Here is a 27,358-nt window from a genome sequence, read left to right as displayed (position 1 = left end):
ACACAATCCAACTTAAGGGAGTAAAGTGCTGGCCCAAAATTCAAAAGGAATTGTTGAGATGAAGGGTAAGAAACTGGACCCAGGCCAGGAGTGGTGGTGCACATCTTTCTTGGGAGGCTAAGGCAGAACTGCCCTGAATTCTTCAAGGGCAGGCAAGGAAACAATATCAAAACCCGAAACTCAAAACAAATACTCCTCAAAAGTGTCTAGAGCCCTCAAAAACAAGGTATGTTATACCAGTCAGAGCCAACAGGAGCCTATGCAGAGGATACAGAATTCTGAAACACGGAAAGGGGCAGTAGGTAAAATACTTCTTCAGATACGTAACAGCCAATTAAAGCACATGGGAATTAAAGCACATTTATTAGTCAGCAGGGAAATAAAATTCAAACTGCTTTATAGCCATTAGGATGACTGTAACCAAAGTTATCTGCTGCCAAGGCTGTGGGGATGTGGGTCACACTGCACACTCTCCCTGCACTGCTGGTGGGATTGAGGAACAGCCACCCTGGTTTGGTAGTTCCTCAGATCATTAGTTACCTTGACCAAATTCCACTCCTGGGTGTGCATCTAAATGAATTTATCCCCCACAAAACTTTCATGCGTCCACAGTTACAGTCTGGATAGTATACTCCAAATGTCCACTAGGAAGTGAGTAAAATGCATGGCATCCTCATACCCAATACTACTTGCTTTTTAAAAAAGTAAAGCTATATGCTGGATAAGAATAAAACTCAAAAACACAATTCAGTACAATATTTAGAAACAGAATTAATAATTGCATAAAGGGTTGGAAGACAATGACATGGGACTAATTAGGACTCGGTGTGCTTTTTGTTTTGCTACACAAGTCTTGATATATGGAAACCATTGAAATGGGCATTTTCTTAAAGATAAAACTTTATGGCATAAAAGCCATAAAATGATGCAGTTAGAGGCACTTCCAGGTCAGAGTTTCCATGCTTGCAAATTTTGTTCTAGTAAAAAAGGTGAGCAGTTGGAGGTTGCTAAGCTGGGAAAGCAGCTGCTTGGTGGATACATGGGCCTGAGTTCAGTCCCCAGCACCACACACACACACACACACACACACACACACACACACACACACACACACACACACACGGCAAAAGAACTGAAGACTGCTGAGCAACTGTTTTATAAACCTTTATTGGAAAGGCTACAAAGTTTCTATTATCACTGCATTGCTTAGGCTTAAAGTGTTGTGGGGAAATAACCTCAAATACAAAACTATTATGCTGCTGAACCTTGCCCAGGCTTGTTGCAAAGTATTTTTGTACAATGGAGGTAGAGCGAATAGGGCAGTAATTTAACCCTCACTGGTCTTGATTAGTTTGGGGACATTTTTTCATCCAGGTTCTAATATCTCTAGAAATGTACCCAAGCACTATTAGGCTCAGAGATGGTATAATAACACTGAAAAAAAAATCTGAATTTCCATTTTTGTCCTGTTGTTCCTTGGACCTCAAATGAACGTGTTTAAAAAAAAAATACTTCAGGGAGAAAAAAAGTAATCACCAGAAGATGGAAACCCATCCTTTCATTTCATTAGGATGGTTGTAATTAACAATAGGTGCTGACCAGGACATGGATCAAACTGAACCCTCTCACCGCTGGCTCAGCCACTTGGTGAATGTTTGCTGACCTAAGAATCTTAGTTTTCTACGTAGATTATCAGTCAATGCTTCCCTAAATTCAGATGTTCAAGTTAACGAGACAGCAATTTTTCATAGTATTTAATAAAAACTGCATTTTAACAGGTCTGTGTAAACATGGTTCTCCTATTCATCTGCCATTACCTTATTTTCAAAAAGTGGGGTACAAGAAGATTACTGAGGCCTGGGCTTGTCCCAATTTTCAGGGTAACCTGGGAGTTAGATGATTGATTTGGATGTTCCTGATGCTACAGAGTATCAACTGAAACCAATAAAGCCTGTTTCAACCAACTTTAGTGTTTGCAAACTATAAAACGGGCAGGCCCTGAAGCTTCAGGCCAATGGATCTTTAGGGCTGTTTAAAACCAGAACCAGAGTTCCTCCTCAGTGTAAGGATACTTGTTTACAGTTCAAAATAGGCTCTTTCTAAAAATGTGACACAGAATAATTTACACCAACTGCTTTTTATTACCAAGTTTCAGAAACCTTTCACAAAATGGTTTTTTTAAAAAAAAGCCAAAAAACTTTACAACCATGGCTAATGTAATTTTTCTACTGTTCCCAGTCAGCTTCAAACCCATCGTGTGCAAAGCCCATTTTTCCATGCATCTAAATGATAGATACAGGCTATGAATTCTTTTTTCTATTTGTAGCAGCTTATGCAGGTGCAGCCAAACACAAAGCTTCAGGACAAATTGTACAAACTTTACAATGCTGGATTTGAGTTTAAAATATGAAACATAAAGTCTACACAAAACTGATAAAAATCAAGCAGATACCAGGACTGAAACTTATAACCCACATGTGAAAGGAGTCTTATTTCAAGTGCTTTACTCTGCTACAGAACAGTCGAGATGAAGATGTAAAGCTTCGTGGTTAGTTTAAATTATACACTCTGTGGATACTATACCAATTTAGAAGTTACACACAGATCAACAGATGTCTGTCAGTTCATCTGGACTCATCAGGTACTCCAGCAGCTGGCTTATCCGGAAAATGTGGAACGAAAATCCACCTGTGCAGCCGCCTGCAGTTTACTGATGGGCACACTGCACTCCAGGTCCATGGTGGCTGCTGCTTTCTTCATCAGAGCTATCGTTATAGGCTTCACGCCTCTGACCACCTCCAGAGCCTCGAGTACTATCAAATTCCTGAAGCTCCACTTCTTCTGTCTCTCCAATTACATTAGGAACTTCTGGTCTAGATGGCAGTAGATCTTCTAATTCCTTCAGGAAACAAAGAACAGGAGACGTGTCTCATTATGTAGCTGACATTCACACAAAATAAACATCCATATTTAAACACTAGAAAACTACATGCAGAAATGTTCCATGGTACTTCTAAACAGAATGCTATCTGAAGGATCTGTTCTCCAGAGAGTTCAAAGACTCTCACCAGCCTGATTGGCCCCATAAACATTTCTACCAGCCAACTTCATCTTCAGAATGACCAGAAAAAAAAAAAAAACCCACCAACTATGGAAACATTTAAAAAAGCCAGCATGAAGACACAGTCTCAAAAAAGCTGGGCATGGTTGGTCACATCTGTAACAATCAAAAGGCTGAAACAGAGGAACTGCCATGAGTTCTAGGCCAGCCCAGGGTGCAGAAAGAAACCCAAGAGAAAGAGAAAAGCAGCACACAGGAAGCAAGGGAGAACGAGAAGCAGCAGAAGGGACATCTATATTAGCTGTGTGAGGAACTGCAAAAACAGCTTACAGAAAGTTTGTCTGGGTTGATCCAGTTGTTTTCAGGAAACTGCACATCAAACTTTATGTAAAGATCACCCTTTTCAAAGGGATTACGATACTGCGGCATTCCTTCACCTCGAACAACACGAACACATCCTATTATTTAAAAAAATTAAATTAGATAAGAATATTACCCAAGAAAGGTATTCAATAATATTCTTTTTTACCCACTATAAATAAAAATTTTAACAATACACGAACAACCTGATCAGATGAAGTCATTTACCTGGCTCAATTACTTTGCCAGGAGGATATTTTACCACAATCTGACGAGCATCAAGATGCTTAAATGTGAACTGAAATCCACATAAAGCTTCAACAAGTCCTATTTTATATGTCATATGCAGATCATTCCCATCTCTCTGGAACACCTATAAAAAAAGCACAAACAAAATATATTTTTAAAAAAGATTATGAAGAGCCGGGCGATGGTGGTGCATGCCTTTAATCCCAGCACTCGGGAGGCAGAGGCAGGCGGATCTCTGTGAGTTCGAGACCAGCCTGATCTACAGAGCTAGTTCCAGGACAGGCTCCAAAGCCACAGAGAAACCCTGTCTCGAAAAACCAAAAAAAAAAAAAAAAAAAAAAACATCCTATTGCACATTTCTTAAGTCAATATCAGAATCTTGGAAGAACCAAAATGCCACTGTCCCTAATTTCCAAAATTATTATTAGCAAAACTAGCTATTCTCAAGGGGTATGACAGAAACTTCTATTAGGACAGCCAACTACTAAGAAAAATGCTGAAGCTCCTAATAGTGCTTTTGCTGCTGCCATTGTATTCCATTTCCTAACACCAAATACATCCTATGGGCTTCAAAAGAACAGAGTCAACCTGGAATGTCCCCCAGACATGGTCTCAATGAGGCAAGAAGAAGTCCAAGTTCAGTGTTCAAAAACCTCAACCAGTAAAGCCCAGTTGTGAAAGCCGTGGCTTCAATTCTGCACTTTACACATGTACAATGGATCTCCACTGCACTTAAAATTCAAACTTGGGCATGGAGATTGTCAGTGGTAAAGACTACTTGCTGCTCTTGCAGAGGTTTGGCTCCCAGCACCCAGAAGGTGGCTCACTACATCCATAGTACCAGTTTCAGAGAATTCAAGGGCCTCTTCGGACCTTCACTGAGCACCAGGCACACATATAGTACACTTTCATACATACAGAGAAAACATGTATACGCATAATTAAAAAAAAAAAAAACAAAAACCTAGTACAGATATAGTGACTGGTTCATGCCTTTAATCCCAACACTCAGGAAGCAGAGGCAGGTTGATCTCTGTGAGTTCTAAGCCAACCTGGTCTACAGATTGAGTTCCAGGGCAGTGAGTACTGTTACACAGAAAAACCAGATCTCAGAATACAACACCAAACAAACAAACACCTTTAAAAAATTCAAACTTGCTTAATGTAAATTATACAGCAAATGCTAAAGTTGGCTTATTCCATCTTACAGTATATGCTTATAGACTATACATGCTGGTGTGACTCAGATACAACCAGAACACTGCAGGTTCAAAGCCTGATGACAATTTACCTTAGGCTACCTAAGTCCCCCAAATTAGCCAATTGCCCACTGCTGTGTCAGACCTAACATCCTTTGACTTTACAGATAAAACCTTTTGGAATTTATTAACAACAAAACTGTAGTTTCTATCAACCCAAGGTTAGGAGTCATGAGAGAAGACTGAGGCCTATGGCTGAGGTTGTGTACTTTGCTGTAATTGTCTACTTTCTCCAATGCATTTGGATAGCACCTTGATTTATGATTTTCTCTGCTCTATTACTGCTCCGATGTTAGAACATGGGTTTTGCTGTAACCACAATCCATATTATAGGTAATAGTCATTCATTTCGCTCCAGAATAGTCTCTTCTTCCCTTGGAGTTGAGTTGTGTTTCTGCACCAACACTGCAAATGTTACTGAATAAATGCTGAGAATGTCCTGAGCTTTGATGTGGGGGGAAAAAAATCAATTTAAAAATATTCAACTTGCAATTTTTACTTAAACTCGCCAAATCTATACTTAAATTTTGAAATTTAAGTTGAAATAAAATTAACTGTAGTGAAAAGGTCACCGAGATTTGAGTGTGCTGGAGCCAGGAGCAGTAGACACATCTTTTCTTTTATTAAGATTCATTTATTTATTGTGTATACAACATTCCTTCCATGTGTGCCTGCAGGCCAGAAGAGGGCACCAGACCTCATTATAGATGGCTGTGAGCCACCATGTGGGTGCTGGGAATTGAACCCAGAACCTCTGTAAGAGCAGAGCAGTCATCTCTCCAGCCCTGACACTGTGTGCTTGTATCAAGTGTTCAGCTGGCTGGGCGGTGGTGGTGCGCGCCTTTAATCCCAGCACGTGAGAGGCGGAGGCAGGTATGGATCTCAATGAGCTCAAGGCCAGCCTGGTCTATAGAGCAAGTTCCAGAACTATTATACAGAGAAACCCTGTCTTGAAAAACCAAACCAAACCAAACCCTCACCCCCACCACCAAAAAGCATTCAAAGTAACTACAACTAAAAAATACCATGGTGGTTGCTGTCATTTGAGGGGCTCGGGGAATGAATGACTTGATAATTTAACACTAACATTTAAACAAATAAATGCCTAACTTCTCCCCTGAAGGACTACCAAGCACCACATAGCAAAACCTTCAGCAGTTATTGAGGAACACAATTAAAACCCTGCACTTGCACTGCACAAAAGGACACCAGACTCACAGAAGAGCAGCACAGCAGGACAAATGCACATGACACAACACTCAAAGCTTTTAACCACATACGTATAGATTCAGCCCTGCACCCACCCAACCTAAATATGGCCTCATCTTCTTCAAACAGCTATTTGGAGTGAAGAGAGAAGGCCCAAAACTTAACCAATGCTTTTCTTGAACATTTAGCAAGTCCTATGTTCTAGTTTAAACTATAGTTAGGTTTGTGCTCTTTTTCTTCTAAGCGAGATGAATTAAGCTGTCTAAACCTCACTCTTGGCTTACACTGACTGCTCTTAACTTCTGCCCTTTACTACTTCCTAGCCTAGGCCATCAATTCCATGCAATCATACCAATTTCAACAATTCTAATCCCAAGAATTGAGATTAAAGGTATTTACAACACTCTAACACCCGTTCCACAAAACACTGAGGTTTAATCTACTTTTAACGATGTAGCTCACTGCTATCTGGTTAGCTTTCCACTTTTTATGTTTTGTAGGTATTGTGGATACTAATATTGAATAAATGAGTAAGTAGCTAAAAAGCCATCAAATAAGAATCTTGAATAACAAAATTTAGAGCTTGGAGATGTGGCTCAGAGACAGAGTATTTTCTTTCTTTCAAAACAAAAAGTGGTCCCTTTTTAAAAAATTTATTTATGTGCATTGGTGTTTTGCCTGCATGTGTCTTTGTAAGGGTGTCAGATCTTGGGAGTTACAGATAGTTGTGAGCTGCCATGTGGGTGCTGGGAATTGAACCCAGGTCCTCTAGAAGAGCAGTCAGTGCTCTTAAACGCTGAGCCATCTCTCCAGCCCGAGACAGAGCATTTTCTAATACCTTCTTCATATAAGACCCAGACTTTATCAAAAAGTAGTCATGAATATTTCATCCTTTATGATGTTAAGGCAGAATTCTGGAAACTGTCTTTCTAAAATATGCCATATCAAAGAAAAGTCAAAAACAAAACAAAAACCAAACCAAACCAAAACAACAACAACAACAACAACAACAACAAAAAACCCAAAAAACAGAAAACAGTAACACCCCTCTTCATAAGATCAGTCCAGGGAGCAAATTGTAATCTTCTGAGGATAGATCAACTTCTACAATGTGCTTTTCAATATAACCTTGTTCTCCACTAAATTTCAACGTGATTTTACTTTTAAAATTGCAGCTTCTTCCTTGGGAAAAAAACCAAACGGTGAATGGACCAAGGCTTGGGAGGTCACAGTGGCTACCAGAGGATCCAGTGCTGGGGTTGTTGAGCACTTGGAGGCAAAGCCCAAGACAAGGAGTGGATCCTGTAACTAAGCTAGACTGCCTGTCAAAGTCATGAAGATCAAGCCCCAGAGATCTACTTGTCCTCTCTGCCCGTCAGAGAATCTGAGATTACTGAACTTTAACTAGCAATTGTCTCTATTTATGCTATGTTAATTGTGATGACTACTCTTGGTTGTCAACATGACTGCCTAAAACTCAAATGGCTGGGCACAAAGATGAGGTTTTTCTCTTTAAATCATTTGAGATGGGAAGATCCATTTCTAATCCCAATCTGAGATTGGGAAGATAAACCTTTAATTCAGATCTTTTGAGATGGAAAGACCCACCTCTAGTCTGGGCCACACCTTCTGCTAGCAGCCTATATACAGGGAATGAAAGAATGAAGCTTGCTCCTTGCTTGCTTGTTCTCGCTCTTGCTGGCCAAGTCCATTCCTTCACTGGCATTTGAGCCTACTTCTTTGGGATTCCCTTCTAGTGTTAGACTAGCTGGACTAAGTTATTGTGATAAATCTTTGTTATACATACACATTCCATAAGTTTAGTTCCTTTAGAGAGTCCTAAGTACATTAATCTTATTTCTATGTGTTTGTGTATGTATGTGTACCACATGTATGCAGGGATCTGAAGAGAGTACATCTGATCCTCTGGAAACGGGAGTTAAAAAAGGTTGAGCCGTGCCAGGCGGTGGTGGCGCACACCTTTAATCCCAGCACTTGGGAGGCAGAGGCAGGCGGATCTCTGTGAGTTCGAGGCCAGCCTGGTCTACAAGAGCTAGTTCCAGGACAGGCACCAAAACTACAGAGAAACCCTGTCTCAAAACACAAAAACAAAAACAAAAAAAAAAAAAGGTTGAGCCGCTATGTGGGTGCCGGGAACTGAACCAGGTTCCTCTACAACAGCAGCAAGTGCTCTTAACCTCTGAGCTATCTTTCCAGTCTCCAGCAAGCATCTCAAGAATGAGGTTTCAAAAGGTCACGCCAGTGCAGAAGCAGACTTGACTTGACCAGCAGACCAAAATCAAGGCTACAGGGAGATCACGATTAGAAATCCCTACACTATTCTATGCAAGGTGATGGGCCCTGTGGATCTGTGTGGTGCACCTCATCCTTGCCCCCGGAGGCCATGGCATTGTCTCTGCTCCTCTGCACAAGAGGTTGTTGCTGACGGCTGGATCGGATGCAGCTACAGGCTGCCGTGGCCACACTGCCAAGGACACCTCTGATGCCATCTTTAGGACCTACAGCTACCCAACTCTGACCTCTGGAAGGAGTCCATGTTCTCCAGGTCTATCAGGAATACACCAACCATATTGTAAGAACACACACCAGTCTCCAGGAACCAGCTGTGGATAGCATGTTTTTTTGTTTTGGTTTTTCAAGACAGGGTTTGTGTTAAGAGTCCTGGTTGTCCTGGATCTTACTCTGTAGACCAGGATGGCCTTGAACTCAGAGATCAGCATGCCTCTGTCTCCTGAGGACTGCAATTAAAGGTGTACGCAACCAGTGCCTGGCTTAATGAGTGTTTTTTCATTTTACATGTTTTATCTGCATGTATGTCTGTGTGACGGTGTCAGATCACTTGGAACTGGAGTTACAGACAGTTGTGAGCTTCCATGTGGGTGCTAGGACTTGATCCCCGGTCCTTTGGAAGAGCTGCCAGTGCTCTTATCCACTGAGCCATCTCTCCAGCCCTGCACATAGGCTATGTATACAAGAAAAACAAAGTGATTCAAGTCTGTCTAAAATAAATAAAACGTAAGTGCAATCTTTTAGAGAACTCTTAAATAAGTCTCCAGTACAAACCCTGTCAAGTGTTCACATCTAAGTACTGTTTCCTGAACAGCTTTATAAACAAAGAGCCACAGACACATTCTTTAGGACAGAAGTAGACAAGATACTATGTAGGGCATTAATTTTGCTTGAGAAGAGTCTCCCTATAGCCCTGGTTGACCTCAATCTTGCTCTCTCCTGTCTTGGCCTCCTAAGTTCTGGGATTATAGAAATGGGCCACCAGGTATTACAAATTACAGGTGAGCTAAGCATGGCGGTTCAGGACAGAGAAAGGAAGTATGATCAGAATAAAAACAGCACATAATGACCCTCACTGCTAGACAGGTTCTTTTGTCTCAATCATAATAGATATAACCAATACACATTCAATCAGGAACTAATTAAAAGATGTTTTAAATCTCTAGAACTTGGGTCAATTAGAAAGCTCAGAAGATAAAAGTGCTTGCCACAAAAGACTGACAACATGTTTGACCCCCAGAACCCACTGTGGGCATAGTGACTCCAGAAAGTTGTTCTATACATTCTGGGACATGAGTAAGACTCGTGCTCCCATCACACCAATAAAACAGATAAAAACAAACCAACAAAAAACAACAACAAAAAAACCCTGACCCCAGCAAACGTAGCAAGTACAGTAAAATTAATGGAGAAGTGCTGAGGAGTGAAGCCTCTATCCACCCACCATGCATCCAAGGAGCTCTATAGTGAAATTATGTTGCCTAACACTACCTAGTTCAATGCTTTATTTACATAAAGGAAAATGAGGTGCAGAGACAATAGGATCATTTAAGGGCAGAGTGCTGAGTTATAGCTATGACAGGGTACAGACTAATAGACTATGTTTCTCTAAGTAAGCCACGCTCACTGTGAGCTAAAAATTAACTCAGTCACATTTCCCTTAACAACTTCATTTGTTTTCAGTTACACTCCAAGGCATTTATCCTATTTTTCACAAGCAAGATCAATTCTGAATAAAACAAAAACGGGGAAAAAAAAGTGAGTAAATCAAAAGTAAATTACCTCATGTTCTTTTTCCTGTAGCAAAAGAACAATATCTCCAGGTTCCACTCCTGGGGCCTGGTCTGCTTCCCCAGTGAATGTAATTCTCTGTCCATGTTTCATGCCTTTGTCTACATGAACTTCAAGAATCTTGACTTCTTTAATCACCTTCTTTCCTTCACATTTTTTACAGCGGTCTTTTTCATTAATGACTTCTCCTGCAAAGAGAGGTCATTCAAGCTTCCAGTAAGAAAGAATACCTCAATCTTAAACTGAGTCTTGACAGTGCCCTTAATTCAAAAAGATACATTTTGGGCACCAATGGTTACAGTTAATGCAAATGACAAAACATTTTACTAAAGGTCACCCAAGGGGTTCAGCTACCTAAGATTATAGAGTCAAACACCCTGACATTTCGTTAGTTCCTGGCTCTACTCCCTAAAACTAATGAACGAGGAAAAGTTTGGGCAGTGAGATGCTGGAACTTCTATAAACACTTCTGCAAAAGTTTTCAGTTCTAACTCCAAGTAGGTTACCATCAGACAGAGACAGCCCAAGTCAAACTTTAATTGTTCTTCCCAGTAGGGGTTAGTGAACCTAAAAGTTTGCTACTGGTCTATATTCAATCCTCACATATCCTTGATGACTTATTACTGAATTGTAAAGTTGGTACTCGAGTTTATTTCAAAAGACTAAATCTTGCTCAGATATTAGCCGGGGACTAGCCCCAGGTCTCTGCACAGGTTCTACCACTGGACTGTCCTCCCACTGCCAATCCTGCCTTTGTGTAGTTTCACTGTAACTGAAAATTCTCAAAACCAACTAGAGCACTGAACACTTCTGTACCAAGGTTAGGGTAACGTTTTTTCTTCTGAAGATATTCCCCTCTAATATTTGCTTATGGTATAAGAAATTGGAACTCCAGATGTATTTAACAATGTATGGGGAAAAAGGCAAGGTTTTCTAATCACGGAGCACTGGCGCACTTGTGTTTAAAAAGGAGTCTTGTATCATTTCTCAGCTGTCCTCCACTCCACTTTTCATGACAGAATCTTTCACTGACCTAGAGGTTAGCAGGTTAGGCTGGCCAGCTGGTGAGCACTTGGGATCAACCTCTCTCCTAAACACGGGGATCTTAAGGGTGCACTACTTGCTTTTCTAACATCGGTTAGCCATGTACCATGGCTAGGTCCTCATGCTAGCGAGGCAGGCACTTTACCAACTAAGTTATTACCTTAGCCCAATATATACCTTCTGAAAATTATCACCTCCAAGAATTTGGGAAAGAGAGCTCTACAACTATACTAACAATTAGCCAAGGGAAAGGCTGGGAGTGTGGCCCAATGGTAAGAACCCTAGGTTTAATTCCCCGTACCAGGGCTTGGGTAAGCATAGTAATGTAATTAGTCAGAATGAGGGCTGGTGTTCAATACTTGCCAAGCACCCTCATGGACTTGGGTTTACTTTCCAATGCTGGTAAGGAAAAATTCTACCACATAAATTAATCTAATTAAAAACTTAATTTCTTAGTTACACTAGACACATCTCTCCTTTTCTTATTAAAGCAACTTCATTTAAAAATCAAACTATTAAAAATAGATTTAGAACTTGATTTAGGACTTTTTAGAATGCCCCCGAAGTTCTACAAGTTAGGTGATAAAGATTAATTTCAGCTGTATTGGAACAATACCTCAGCACTTCAGAAGTAAAGGCAGATTAAGAATTCAAGATCATCCTTGAATACACAGTTTAAGGTCGGCCTAGGTTAGAGGCACTATGCTCAAACAGTAATGGTATAATAATTGCCAATCTTCTGTTAGATACCATTTTTAGAATAAAATGAATATAAGCATACTTAGTAAAATTGTAAACGTTTCCAACTCCTATGTTCCCAACATATTCTATTATAAAAAGCAATGAAAACACTGGTATATTTACCTTCTCCATTGCAATCAGAGCACACAGACTGCATCTGCTGCACCATTCCTGGAGCCAGCTGTCTGATCATAATGCGCACACCTCGACCCCGACAAGCACTGCATTTCTGAACAGCTCCAGACTTTCCACCTTGGCTAAAGCAAAAGTATAAATCACACTTTTGTCTACAAACCACTAGTCATTCAAACATAACAAATTGTGCTTCTCACTCCCCAGTGTAACCATTTTAACTGGTCTTCAGAAGTAACAGAAAATATGTTACCTGGTATAGATTTTGAGCATGCCACTCAAAAAGCAGACAGACAGCCTAAGCAACAGCACACTTACCCACTGCATGCACTACAGAGCACATTCTTGCTAAGTTGTAGTTTGGTTGTCTTGCCATTATACAAGTCTTCTAAAGAAACTCTGCAGAAAAAAGAACATGGTTCAACCAAATTTTGCCAATATTTTTAAAAGATATATAGAGCTTACAGACCAAATTTCACTCTGGCTTTTTAACATAGAACCCAAGAAAATCTTTATGAATTTGGACAATACACTTGGTGTTAACACTGCTCTTCAGAGGCAAGTTTCTCAACCGCACACTGGAACCACCTGTAACTCATCTCCAGTTTTCTCAGGCACTGGTATACACATACTTACAGGGACTATCTGTGTAGCTGCCCCTGGAACTTGCTCTGTAGACCAGGCTGGCCTGAAATTCAGAGGTCCACCTGTCCCTGCCTCTTGAGTACTAGGATTAAAAATGTGTGCTACCATCAACCAGGAAAGAAAAAAAAAATTAAATTCTTGTACCTACAGGGTTGACCTAGCTAGCAACTTGCTGCAAATTATGCACTAATGACCCAAGTCATCAATAACACTATAAAGACAGGACTTTATGGTTCACACTGGCTTCAAAATGCAGCCAAAAATCACCTTGAACTTAATGAATATCCATGCCTCTACTTCCCAAGTGCTAGATTACAGTCACATACCATCTTGCCCTGTTTTATACGGAACAAAGGAAGCCCAGGGACTCATCTGTATCAGACACGCACTAAAGCAATTAAGCTACATCCCTAGCTACTAATTGTAATTATCATCCAATTTTATGTGATATAACTGAAGCAAGGAGAAGTTAACTAACTTGACCAAGGCAGAGCTTTATTGTTGGAGGGGAGGGGGCAAGCTATAGATAATTACATTTGTAATCTAATATGTATTAGATTACAATCTATAGTTATATTACAATTAAATGTATATTATAGCTTAAAATAGGCACTTAGGGAGCTGAAGAGATGGCTCAGTGCCTAAGAGCACTGCTATTCTTTCAGAGGACCTGGATTCAATTCCCAGCAATCACATGGAGGGTCACAACTGTCTGTAACTCTGGTTCCAGGACAACTGACTCTCTGCTTACCTCCACAGGCTTAAGATACATGTGGTACACAGACATGTATGCAAACAAATACTCATACACAGAATTTCTTAAAAATTAAAAAGATGCACTTAATTGTGTGTTTAAAAAGCTACTCACTAGGGCTGGAGAGATGGTTCAGCGGTTAAGAGCATTGCCTGTTCTTCCAAAGGTCCTGAGTTCAATTCCCAGCAACCACATGGTGGCTCACAGCTATCTGTAATGAGGCCTGATGCCCTCTTCTGGCTTGCAGGCATACACACAGACAAAAATTGTATTCATAATAAATAAATAAAATATTAAAAAAAAAAAAAAAAAGCTACTCACTATTGCAGAGACGGAAAGAACATAGCTTCAACAGAGAAACTTAATTTTTTTGGTTTCTAAAGATCTTGCCAAATCATAATAAATATTGTATATCTGAACAACTTTTGTTTATTAATTTTGGTCTCTAAACAATTGACTTCTGCTGGCTATGAGGTGGACGTCTCTATGGGTAGATGAACATAGAACACTATATGCAGCAAGGCTCTAAGAATGGCAGTCCAGATAAGCCAGACCAGTATTCAAGTGAAGACAGAAGCACTGCAGACTTGGTTAGGCAAGTTCAAGTCACACAGCTGATTTAGATCTGGTCTGGGCTGATGCACACGCAATCAGGCCACTAGGTCATATAGCAGCTTGCTACAGGAGTGGCCAAAAGCACTGTGATGTACTGGGTCAGCTTGCTGTACCAGCTGCTGGGTGAGCGAAGAGGAGGCCCTCTGACATGGAGGCAAGGGCACTCTGGTGTTCATGATGAACACTGGCATGGCGGCCATGAACATCTTTTAATGTATCTTCAAAGTATCTAACTAAAAAGGCAAAAAGCAGAATTAAAAAGTACCAGTTGACTGTAAATTCAAACGTATACAATATTTTATATATTCATACCTCAAAAAAGTGGTACAGGAAAAAAAAGGGTTTTAAAAAATAGACATGAAGGCTAGAGAGAAGATTCAACAAAGTTACCTGCTATTCTGAGAACCTGGGTTCAGTTCCAAGCACCCACATGGTGAATAACTGTCTGTGATTATAATTCCAGAGGATTCAACACCCTCTTCTGGCCTCCATGGGCACTCACAGACATACATGCAGGCAAAACATCCAAACACATTTTTAAAAAGTAATAAATGGGGCTGGAGAGATGGCTCAGCGGTTAAGAGCACTGGTTGCTCTTTAAGAGGACCCAGGTTCGATTCCAATCAACCACATGGAAACTGACAACTGTCTATAACTCCAATTTCAAGGGATCAGACACCTTCACACCAATGCATACAAAATAAAGTTAAATAAATTTTTTAGTGGTGGCGCACGCCTTTAATCCCAGCACTCGGGAGGCAGAGGCAGGCGGATCTCTGTGAGTTCGAGACCAGCCTGGTCTACAGAGCTAGTTCCAGGACAGGCTCCAAAGCCACAGAGAAACCCTGTCTCGAAAAACAAAAAAAATAAATAAATAAAATAAAAAAAAAATTTCTTAACAATTTGCTGGGCGGTGGTGGCGCACGCCTTTGCCTTTAATCCAAGCTCTCCTGAGGCAGAGACGGGCGGTTCTCTAGGAGTTCAAGGCCAACCTGATCTATAAGAGCTAGTTCCAGGACAGACTCCAAAAGCTACAAACTGTCCAAAAAAAAAAAAAAAAAAAAAAAAAAAAAAATCAAACAAATAAATAAATTTGAAAAGTATTTGTCAGGTGTGGCAGTGCATACCTATACTGAGACAGACAAACTGTCAAAAGTCCAAAGCCAGTCAAAAGACTGGTATGTAGAAAACTACATACCAAATTCTAGGCCAGCAAGGTTAAACTAAATAAACTATATGGACATGTGTGTATATGTACATCAAAACTTAAAAAAACACAATTCAATTTCCAAACTAACCTCAAAAAACAAAAGTCCCACCCCTCCCTAAGGAGTTATTGGTTGCTGAGGGAGGGGACTTACATTCTCAGCCATGTTGCCAATGGTAAGTTGCCCTTGTTCAAATAAATAACCCACCATCCCTGTTCGTGCAGGAAACTATAAATACAAAGGACCGAGAGAGGAGCAGACAAGAAAGTGGGAGGGGCTTGTTGGGAAGAAAGAGTTGTTCAGCTGGGAGGGAAGGTATAAGAAAAGGTAACAGAACAATCATTTGTGTATGAAATTGCAAAAGAAATTCTAAAAATTATTTACCAATACCATCCATCTATATTACAGTCTAATAATACTCTGTGTGTTGATTGGTTTGTTTGGATCTGGCTCTGGCTGTGTAGACCAGGTTGGTATCAAACTCAAGAGATCCGCTTGTCCCTTTGTCCTTAGTGCTGGGATTAAAGGTGTGAGCAATCACACCTGGCTATTCTTGTGTTTTGAAATCTTTTTTCTCCCATGCTCCTGAGGGTGAACCCAGGACCTCACATATGCTAAGCAGGTGCTCTGCCACTAATCTATGTATAACCAGACTTTAAGCCTTCCTTACTATTTTAAATCCCTTGAATTTAGGTAAAGGAACAAATAGTTCAAAATCTTTCTCCAAGGCACATCATTTTGTGGTGTTCAACCTTTGTTTTTTTCTTTTTTCTTTGAGACAGGGTTTCTCTGAATAATAGCCCTAGCTGTCCTGGAACTCACTCTTGTAGACCAGGTTGGCCTTGAACTCAGAGATTTGCTTACCTCTGCCTTCCCAAGCTTGCCACCACCGCTCAGCTGGTAACAAAAGTGTTACTTTAAGCTCAAACTTTCCTATATTGTGGCAGTATAAAGAAACAATTATAGGAGGGCAAGATGGCTCAGCACTTGCTGGTGACCTAAGTTGGATCATGATGGGAGAGAACCAACTCCCACAAGTCGTCCTCTGACCTTCACACACTTTCCCTGGTTTGTGTGCACACAGTAAACATGTTAAAATCCACTTATGAATGAAAATTATCAACAACACACCATCACACCGAATTTAATGATATACTGATCTACATCTTGAGTCTTACAAAACAAGGAGAAAGAGTAACTGTTGGGGAATATTATTTTCAGGTGTGTTACTTTTGTTTATGCTGCACTTGTGATTCTTGCCTGTCTAAATGGTCCTAATTAAGAGATGAATGGCCAATAGCAAGACAGAAGTAAGGATAGGCGGGGCTGGCAGACAGAGACGATAAAGACAGAAGAACAAGAGAAAAAAAGAGAGGACATCAGGGGCCAGCCAACCAGCTACACAGCAAGCCATGGAGAAAGAAGTAAAGGTACACAAAAATAAAGATAAAAGCTCAGAGGTAAAAGGTAGTTGGGATAATTTAAGATAAGAAAAGCTGGCAAGAAGCAAGCCATACTAAGGCCAGGCATTGTTAAGCAATAATAAGCCTCTGTGTGGTTTATTTGGGTGTTGGGTCCCTCAAAAAGCCAAAAGAGTAAAACAGCCTACAACATTTTGGCATTCCATCATGGGGTTCGAAAAATCCATCTACAGCCTAAGAAAGCTGAAGGAAAAAAAAAGTGGTTCCTTTAAGAGTTTGTGCCTGCTGGCAAGTCCTAGAGCAGCCAGTATGGAAAGAAGTAACAGAAAAGAAAGTAAAAATGCCTGCCACAGCACACATATCAGCATTCTAGAGCTCTAGGAAGGTTGAATACAGTTTCTGGTCATGTACCTCCAACCTGGCTGCAAGTTTTGAGCTGGGCTTTCACAACCCAACCCAGAGTGGGCGGAGCCAGCTACTAGAGCACACAGGTGTAGTTCAACAGTCTAAAGTTTGCTCCTGCGGTCAAAAAAAGGCTAAAAGATATGCAGTAAAAGAGGTCCAGAAGGGAAAAAACCCTCTAAAACAGGTTCCAGTGTATTTTACGTAGAATTAAAAAAGAAAGAAAATGGGTACAGACACTTATAGAAAGTAAGTTTTTAAAAAGTAAAAGTCTTTACAGAGACAGTTAAAATAATGTAAAAGAAAAAGAGCCACGTAAAGATTGGAAACACACAGGGAGTCTGGATCCTGTATAGTACTGTGTTGATTTTGAACTTTTTGATTGCTGAAAAGCAAAGGACAGCTGCTAAGAGACCTGGAGTTGAAAGAGGGAGAGAGGGGCTGCAGAAATAAATGAGCCTCGATACTTTAAAAATGTAAAAAAAAAAAAAAAAACTTTTAAAAAGTCAAGAAATGCACTTGTCAAGTGGAAAGCAAAAATGCTTTGGAGAAGGTTTTGTTTTTCTAAAGGAAACAAGAGGCTGTGGATTCATTCCACATTGATTTGGATCTGATTTGATCAAGGGAGACCTCCTGAAACTTGACAGGTGATATTTATCAACAAAGATTATAACTGCTCTTTCCAAAACTTGGCCATTATCCCAAATTTTCTCTCTGGGACCCTAAAAATACTTCACCCACATTCAACAGGAAGCAGACTAGAGAAAACAATCACATTTCCAAGAGTGGGATGTGGGAAGCTATTGGCTATTTTGTGGGTCATTGATGTTTGTTATAATTTAGGGGAATATAGGAAAAAAAAGAAAAAGAAAAACCAAGTACTCTCAGATATTTTGTCTGGGTATATGGTATATGACTTTGGTATATGGATATAAATTCAAAGTCAAACCTGTTACACTGTGTATATGTTTTTACTCTTGTTTAAAGGATTTTTGTGTATTGATACCAATTTAAGGTTATTTTTGTTACAACACTGTATATATGTTTCTGATCTTGTTTAAGGTATTGTACCTATGCAGTTCATTTAAAAATGTAATTCTAATTTTTGAAAACTATTATGATTTAGGATAATCAAAAAACACAGGTCAGTAGTTAATCATCTATAACATCTATAACAATCAAATTTGTAGATGTTAGGTATGTTTTTCTATATCATATAGAGATATATTTCAGATAGATGATCTTCAAATATTTCAAAGACCTACAGGATACAGCATTTAAAATGTTTGTTAATTTAGGGCTTTTCATGAAGAGAGATATCTGCTCCTAGCAGCACCAATGTATTTCAGAGATGATGGGCATCGAAGAAACTCCTTATGGATTTTGCTTTTAATGTGGCAAGGCTAGCCTTTTGGGCAAAAAATTGCTCTTGCCTAGACTGCTTCACTGTTGTATAAACTGGATATGCAGGACCCACAGGGAAGTGACTGCCTGCAAATTTTGCCAAAACAAGGCAGGATGGTCAGTCAGAGTTCCTGATTCACAGAAGAAACTGCCAGGCATTCTGCAGGTCACAAAAGAAAAGTGACTGAAAAAATGACAATATGGCAGGACAGTCTTTCAAATTTCCTCCTTTACTGCCAGATAGTACGGCCTATAGGCTGAAATGGATGACCCTATGTTGCAAAGGAACTTTAGGTTGACTATCCAAGCAATCAGATGTCACTTTTACTTCTGCAGTTTTTGGAAGTCATTTGCAAATGCACTTTTTATTTATTTAAATACTATTATATCCCTCTGGTGTCTTTGATGGAGTTGAAGACTAGATAGTGATAGATGTAGTTTTTCTTAGATATGATAGCAAGTAAGTTATGAATAAAATTTTGGATTTATTAAGATAGGATAGATAACGAAGTACTTTCTTTAAATTTACTATACAACAAATGAGCTGAAATTTGGTACATTATGAATGTAATATTTATTTGATAATTGTTCTTATTGTGTACAGTTTTACTATGTTGAAGTTAAAACTTCATTTTTTTAGAAAGAAAAAAAGGAAGCATTGGGGAATATTAATTTCTGGCGTGTTACTTTTGTTTAGGCTGCATTTGATTAAGTATAAAGATGTGATTCCTTGCCTAAAACACCTGATGGTCCTAATAAAGAGACAAATGGCCAACAGCGAGGCAGAAGCAAGGATAGACAGGGCTAGTAGGCAGAGAGTATAGAGAAACAGGAACAAGAGAAAAAGGAGAGGCTATCAGGGGTCAGCGAACCAGCTACACAGCAAACCACGGAGAAAGAAGTAAAGTAAGGTATACAGAAATAAAGATAAAAAGCCCACAAGCAAAAGGTAGTTGGCATAATTTAAGAGAAGCTGGCAAGAAACAAGCCACACTAAGGCCAGGCACTCATAAGTAATAATAAGCCTCCATGCAATTTATTTGGGTGTTGGGCCCCTCAAAATGCCAGAAGTGTAAAATATCCTACAAGTAATGATTTGACAGCATTGGCACTCTCCAGTGAGGCTTAAACTAGTAAAATTCCTCTATAAAGCAAACTAACTGTTTGGTTTTTAGTTGTTTTTTAAAATCAGCTTCAAAACATGTATGTTAGCTCAGGAATAGCACCTGTGAAGTCAAGGACAGCCCTGGCCAGTATGATACTCTGCCTCAAAAAAGAAATAAAGCCATGGATGCTTGGCTGGGAATCTGCCAGAGAGAGATAAAACTGTATACAAAGAAATACACAGCAACAATATTATAGGGCCCTGTCCAGCACATAAAAGATGAGTGATTAATCATCATGAAATGAAATCAAAGGACCCAGAAGAACGTCAGTAGGCAGGTATAGTGGTGTTAGTAGAGGGAAAAAAAGTGGGGGCTCTGAAGACAGATCAATTCGTAATGTGTCTACACAGCACAGGCATTAGTATCTGGGTTCAACACTCCAGCACTTGTATAAAAAAAGACAGATACGGTGGGGCTGGAGAGCTTATTCTTACCAAGGACCTGGTTTCGATTTCTAGCACCCACCTGGCAGCTCACAACCACCTGTCACTCTAGCTCTAGGGGACCTGACACCCTCTTCTGAACTCCCTGGGCACCAGGCACTTGTGTGGTGCACAGGCATACAGATAGGCAAGCAAAACACTTCAAAATCAAATAGATAAATCTAAACAAACAAAAACTCAAGACTAGTGAGACAGCTATGGATAAAGGCACTTATCACCAAGCCTGCTCCCTGAGTTCAATCCCTGAAACCCACACGGTGAAGAAAAGAACCAACTCAATTTGTCCTCTGACCTCCATGTGTGCACTACAGTGCAGCTACAGGAAGCACATGACCCCATAACAAAAACCATAACTGAAATATCTTAAATAAACCGAGAATCAGGCATGATCATACACCCCAGTAATCCCAACACTTCAGAAGTAGAAGCACATACCAGAAACGAACTCATAATCGGCCTGGACTACATGAGACCTTGTAAGCATGCCACACAGCACGTGTATGCGCTCTCTCCATTCAGTCTCTAGCATTTGTTACTAAAACCATTGTTCATGAAAACCTTAACAAACTAAAGTGAAATAGCTGTTTTCAGTCTGTAGCTGACCCGTGGAGTCTTAGTTCACAATCAAGGTCCACACTATTTGTACGTTGGCAGGTTAATGCCAGGCTGGCAGCCAGTAGGTTCCATGGAAACCAACTTAGAGTTAATGTTGAGGATCAAGTAATGAGGGACTTTACCATGTAAATAATCTAAGCAAACAACCACTCTTTTTAAAGCTTGGATTTAAATACTTCAAAGAATATAATCTTCACACTTGAAATTTTAAATTCTATAGTTACAATCAACCTCAACAATGTGAAAAACAAATAAATCTCAGTAAACATCAACTATTCTTTAAGATCTTGGCTGTTTTGTTGTGATAGGCTTCCATGTATCCTCAGCCGAGCATATGACTTGGAACTCCTGGTCCTCTTGCCTCTCCCCCCACCCCTACCCCGTGCTGTAATTATAGGTAAAGACCACACCTGATTTATTACACACCACCCAGAATCAAATCCAGAATTTTGGGTGTGAGTTAAGCACTTTACCAAGTGACCTACATTTCTAGAGCACCTCCTCCATCCTGTAAGCTCTGAAGTAAAATAATTCAATTAACAATTTTACTTAGTCACTTAACGAGAACACAGTAAAAATTTTAAAATAAATGAAGTATTCTATAGCAACTGTGCTCTGTGTATCACCACTTGGAAAAGCACTTCATTTAAAAACAAGACTCACTTCAGTGGATGCATCATGTCTTCACCTCTTCTCCTGCCATTTCGACTTCTACTCTGATTGCCCATGAAGCCAAACAATCCTCCACCAAAAATATGTGAGAAAATATCATCCATGCCACCGCCTCCGCCGCTACCTTCCCGCAGACCTTGTTCTCCATATCTGTCATAGAGCTCTCGCTTCTCTGGATTTGACAATACTTCATATGCAAAACTTATTTCTTTAAACTATAAGGGAAAAGTAAGAATGAAAACAATTGGATTTTTAAGCACAAGAACGTAAAAAAGACTTCAGAAACTCAGAATCCATTAATTCTAATAAAAAGCTTCAAGTTACCTTTGATTTCATTTTGGTTCTCTTTATCACTTATTGCTCAAAATCTTAATAATTCTCACTGTAAAACTGAAATATTCTTCTAAAAGTTATCATCATTATTGTATATGAACTGTGCGAGTGTTGGAGCATGTGTGGAGGTGGAAAGACAACTTCTTCTGTCGATCAAGCTCAGGCTGTGCGCTATCAATAGCTGGAACCTCTCTCCCTCTCCCCCCACCCCCTCAGAGACAGGGTCTCTCTATACAGCTCCTAGCTGTCCCGGAACTTGCTCTGACCAGGACGGCCTCTATATCCAGAGTGCAGGGATTAAAAGCATGGGCTACCACCATCACCATCTTCACTGGCTAATTCTTCTTATTTCTAAAGAATATTATAGGCATCAGGTTTCATTATGGCATTTTCAAATAAGTTAAAATAATAACACAAAAGTTTTGCTCTGTAGGCATAAATGGATTTTCCCCCTACTACATTCCTTGTTTCTGAGAGGGTGATTTATTTTAAATTCAGTTTAAAACTAAAACCCCAAGAATAAAACTTCAAATAACTCACTTTGTCTCCAGCATTCGGATTCTTATCAGGATGGTATTCTTTGGCTAACTTTCTGTATGCCTTCAAAAAGAGATTTTAAAAAGTTATACACAGACAACAATTTAAGAAATTCACTTAACGCAACGTTCTAACGTTACAGTCTTCCAAAAATGCCACTTAGTTGTCAGAACTATTTGATATTTTCCATCTCAATACTGTTTCTTTGCTAATAATGTACCAAAACAAAATAAGTTACTGTCGAAAAAGAGATTATACTGAAGAAAAATATAAATAAAACAAAACTACAAAGAAAGACGCTGGAACATTATTCCTTGTTTCTTCACTATTATGAAATATCTCCAATGGTCATAACCAGACCAAGAAGACCGCAATAACCTAACAAATTCCATATTAAGTGACTACATTTTACAGAAACCCAAGCACTTATACAAGTAAGCAAGGGTAGAAGCACCCCTGCCTGTGCTGGCTCTGGCCTGCCCTCTAACAGGAAGAAAAAACCCAGATGGTCCTAGGTGATGTTTTACTAGCACATGGTGGGTTGATTGAGGTCCTAGGTGGTAGTGAAACTACATACTCTCAATTAAGCGATTTGAGCATGCACCATTTAGTCTTCACACAGACTCATGAATTATATAACACAGTCTACCATTTCCGGTAGGGTAACAGGAAGTCTATTTTACTTCGGACTTTACCAATCCCACTGCTTACGGGACAGTCTCGTTTTTCTAGGTTTACAAATTCAGATTAGGTACCGACAGCCAGAGAAGATGCTGCGGGACTTTATCAAGACGTTCAATGCTCTGAAGTCCAGAGATGATTTTGGACCGCTACAAAGGACAACAATGCGATCTTATTTTTAGTGAGTGCACACTCAGGTGTTTGGCTGGGACACACGACTCATCCCCGAAGCTGCCACCGGGTATTTGGATCACCTGCCTACAGAACAATGCTCCCAAACAAACCCACGCCGCTCCGGCTGCCGGGCGAGCGAGGCGGAGGGAGGAGCTTCGGCGCCGGCGACTGCGGCCCTCAGCCCCACACCGGCGCCGGCGGTCAGCTCCTCGCCGGCCGGGCGGCGCGGGCACCGCGGTCCGACCTGTTTTTCCGGGTGGCCCGGGGCGCCGGGCTGGCGGGCCGCGTCGGCGCAGGGAAGGCGGACGGGCGGAGGCCCAAGGTCAGCCGATCCGACTGCGCCCCCGCCGCCACCACCGCGCCTGAGCCCGGCTCAGGCCGCCCCGACCGCGCAGGCCCCGCGCCCTCGCCCCGCCCGCCCGCCCGCCGGCTCGCTCCAGTACCTTCTTCAGCTCGTTCTCGCTGGCGCCGGGAGGGACGCCCAGGATGTCGTACAGCTTCGTGTCGGCCACGTTCGCCATGGCGGCCTGCCGGGCAGCACTCGCGAGCAGGCGGCGGAGCGGAAGGAGCGCGACCCGGACCACGAGCGGCGGCGGCGCAGGCCGAGGAGACGGCGAGGGGACGCGGGCGGGGCTGAACTTTGACCCGGCGCAGCGCCATGACGTAGGCGCACAGGCCCGCCCCCGGGGCCGGGCGGGGCGGTTGGGCGGTGGGCGCCGGTGAGCGGCAGGTGGGGTCCATTTCCTGACGCCGCTCGACCACGCGTGAGCCGCGCCTCCGTGGAGGAGAACTCTGTTCGGCGTTCGGAAGGAACTCTCGGTGCAGCCGAGGCCCGAGGAAAGAAGCCGGCCTGGAATCCTCCTGGGGTGGTACTCCCGGGCCGCGGTGAAAAACAGCACGTGGGTGTGAGTGTGTGAGGCTCCCAAATAGCGTGTGACACCCCTAATGTGATTTTATCAGCACGTTCACCAATTCATTTCATCTCCTTAACTTCCCCCTCAGCATCCCCGCGTAGGGAAACAATTTCATTCATAAATACTCATACATACATACATACATACATACATACATATCTAGCAGACGGATTTTAAAGGCGTAGCCACGCTGTCACATAGAAGAAAGGACAGTTCGTTACACAGTATCAATAGCGCCCTTTTAGGATTGGTTTGGGCTGTCCAGATAAACCAAGGTCACCCTGTCCCACCGGGATCATGTGTTAAAGTGTCTCACTTGACAGCTTTAAAATTAGCTAACAACGAAGGTTTGGTTGGCAAAAGGCAGTATGGCCGCGTGCCGTCGTTTAGTGACTGCCAGTCGATTGTCATTTGCTTTAGCTCAGAAGATGCTGTGCTTCTACCGCGTGACAAGATGTACAGCTTGCCATTCCATTGTTTTTCCGAGAGTAAAACACTCCTGGTCTGTTGAAACCTGAGCTGGTAAGCAAATGCTTGACCAAGTCTGTCAGTCGAGGTAATAATGTTCCTTTCTTGTCAATGGTTCCTGACCTAGTTGTGGAGGGCCTTTCCTGCCATGCCAAGGACGTCTGAAATTTAGCCTGAGAACTTAAGGAGTCTGATGAGAAATTAAGATGCTCCTTTTGCCCATCAAAATGCTCCGTCACCTGTGACATTTTCCTTGATTCATAACCTGGGGAAACTTCCTGTCTTATTTGAGGCCCCAATATGCTTGTTTTGTAGACATCTCTGCTGCATAACATGAAGCTGGTCTCAAATGCAGTCTAAATTCTTTAATAGGGTAGAGATATCTATATGGCCCTGGGAACTTATTTGGAGCTTCCAACAGGGGATCACAGCTACAAATATCCAGTTTCAGGAGGGCACGTGCACAGAGCAATGAAGAGGAAAGGGAACACCCACCTAGACCCTCAGAGCAACCTGATCAACCCTACTGACAGATGTCGAAGCCACATTCACTGACGGCTTTGGCTGTTACAAAAACCCCCAGTAATTCAAGAGCATAAGTCCTATTACTAATCTTTAAAGGCTGGCCAGGGATTCTCCCTCGTGTAATAGTCTGAAATGCCTTTCTCCACTTTTCACCAATTTGAGAGGTTCCTATGAGGCAGTACAAAACTGTGAAGTTATACTCTATAAGCTGGTAGCTTGGTTCTGCCTTCTTTTAAGAGTGAGCTGTAGCATTTTTCTTTTCTGAGGTTATTTCCTTAGTGTAAGACAGTATTTATCAATAGTACCCACAGGTCCAGAGTAATGTGGCTTAGTTGGGAGAGTGCCTGTGTAGAACGCACAAAGGCCCTGGGTTCAGTCTCTGGGAAAGAAGAAAAGGGTAGAAAAAGCAAAGGCAACTTTTGATGCGACTGCTCTAATTTTCTCAAGTAGGCTGTGGCTTTGTGATAAGTTAGTGAATAAATTGGCATTTTGAGGTCCCAAGTTCTGTCCCCAGAACCACAGAAATGCAATGTGGTAGCTCATACCTGTAGTGTGAAGGGTTAACTTCAGTTTGGGCCCACCTTCCTCCTGGTGGAGCCTGCATCCCTGGCTTCCCATGCTTCCTCAACTCTTCCTTATGTGATTAACGCTCTTCCTTCCGTCCCTTCTCATGTTCTAACATTCCCAGATCTCCTGCTTGCTGAGTCTTCTCATTTCTTTTCCCCTTCCAGTCAGTTTCTGCTACACACGGCAGGAAGTACCTTTGTGTAGTTACTATTTTTATCTTATTTCTGTCCATGAACAGTTTGAATAGAGCAGGATTTTCCCTTTGGTTTCACTTTTAGTTTAATTTATCTTTTTTCTTTTTGCTGTGTTGTAAGGGGGAAAAAATCTTCACTTGATTCAGTTTTAGCTTATGATGCTCTGGTGACCAGTGTCAGGAAATTTCCTCAGCTCTGTTACCTTATTTGTTTATTTATTACTTGCCTCTAAACCGTTTTTTAAAATTTATTAATAATATTTTGTTCATTTCTGAGTTGTAATTTTAGTCAGCATTTTATCTGCTAATTTTTTAGGGCCCCAAGTTATTTCAGAATAGTTCTGTGCATCCTCTGACAGACGCTGTCATTCCTGACATCGTGAACCTGAGTTAAGCCTGTGTCAGTGTGAGCATTGTAGCACTTCGGACATTTTCTGAGTTTTCCACATGCTTCTTTAGTTTAGCTCTGTTATTTAGCTGATGCCAGGAAGGAGGCGATACCTTCATCTCATTTCATGTCTCAGGATCAGAAAGTGCCGAGTCACAGTGCATACCGAGGGCTGTTCGCATTATGCAAATAATTTAAGGCTAAGGTGATTTCCGATTTCTGCCAAGCTTCCACTGTTGTTCAGTTCTTTTATTTTGATTCAGTATGCTTGTGTTTGGGTTGAGATAGAGATGGATAGGGACTAGGGGGAGTGTATGAATTACTTCATTATGTTTTGAAGGCCATTCCTGTTTACAGGTAATTGAATGTAGAAGTGTGCAGTGGACTAATTTAGACAGCCCTGTGTATCATTCAGGCTGCTCAGAAAGGAGTTTGCTAGTGCTTTGTTTATTCTGCTTTCACTTTAAAGCTTTGTTTCTCCAAGCCCAACCACTCGGTATGGTGACCCATTGGCTTTCTCTTCCCTATGGAAGACTACTTCTCCCACTCCCAGCCCTTCCTTAGTTGCCTGTAGTTCTTTGTGTGGGGTTGAGGCCTCGCGGACTTTCCCCTGCCCATGTCAGCATGTCTATTGCTGTCCCTGCTGTCCCTGTTGAGCTCATGTTTATGCAGTCATGTTGGTGAGGCTTATGGATATCGCTTCTGACCTTACCGGGAGATGCGGTCTCATAGAAAACTCCTCGATTCTCTAGCTCTTTGCATACCCTCTTTCTCAGTGTCCCCTGAGCCTTAGGTTCAAAAGTTGTTTTGTAGGTATGTCCTTTGGGACTAGGCTCCAAAACTCTATGCTTTGATTGATTGTGGTTTTCTTAATGGTCCCTGTGTGTTGCAAAGAGAGGTTTTGTTGATGAGGAGCTAGGACCACACTTGTCTGCGGGTATAAGGACAAATGTTTAGAATGTAGTTACAGATTATGCTGACTTAGTAAATGGTAGTTATAGGTTCTCCTTCAAGACCAATAACGTCACTAGGACTATGGGAGACTAGGTTTCCAGTACCAGGCATGATTTCTGTTGT

The 27,358-nt window shown here is 41.3% G+C and overlaps 1 protein-coding gene across 1 annotated transcript; it reads right to left on the bottom strand.

The window, feature by feature from the left end:
* Nucleotides 1-1,148: 1,148 nt before the first annotated feature.
* Nucleotides 1,149-23,855, bottom strand: Dnaja2 (DnaJ heat shock protein family (Hsp40) member A2). Its single transcript, XM_057754263.1, has 9 exons — nucleotides 23,670-23,855; nucleotides 22,375-22,434; nucleotides 21,493-21,716; nucleotides 12,475-12,555; nucleotides 12,148-12,281; nucleotides 10,231-10,427; nucleotides 3,650-3,794; nucleotides 3,392-3,519; nucleotides 1,149-2,899 (listed from the first exon to the last, which is right to left on the bottom strand). The coding sequence occupies exons 1-9, from the start codon at nucleotides 23,745-23,747 to the stop codon at nucleotides 2,708-2,710; spliced, it is 1,239 nt and encodes a 412-aa protein (XP_057610246.1). The 5' UTR covers nucleotides 23,748-23,855; the 3' UTR covers nucleotides 1,149-2,707.
* Nucleotides 23,856-27,358: the final 3,503 nt, after the last annotated feature.

This window comes from Chionomys nivalis, chromosome 21, assembly GCF_950005125.1.
Source record: "Chionomys nivalis chromosome 21, mChiNiv1.1, whole genome shotgun sequence".
NCBI lineage: Eukaryota > Metazoa > Chordata > Mammalia > Rodentia > Cricetidae > Chionomys > Chionomys nivalis.
The sequence above is the reverse complement of the archived record's forward strand: the minus strand, read 5'-3'. Positions and strand labels throughout refer to the sequence as shown.

Bases quoted from the DNA above. Each gene is read 5' to 3' on its own strand.
- Dnaja2 (XM_057754263.1), bottom strand. From the start codon at position 23,747: ATGGCGAACGTGGCCGACACGAAGCTGTACGACATCCTGGGCGTCCCT. The intron at 22,435-23,669 runs GTACTGGAGCGA...CTCTTTTTGAAG, and splicing joins GCGAGAACGAGCTGAAGAAG to GCATACAGAAAGTTAGCCAA. The intron at 3,520-3,649 runs GTAAATGACTTC...TTTAAATAATAG, and splicing joins TGGCAAAGTAATTGAGCCAG to GATGTGTTCGTGTTGTTCGA.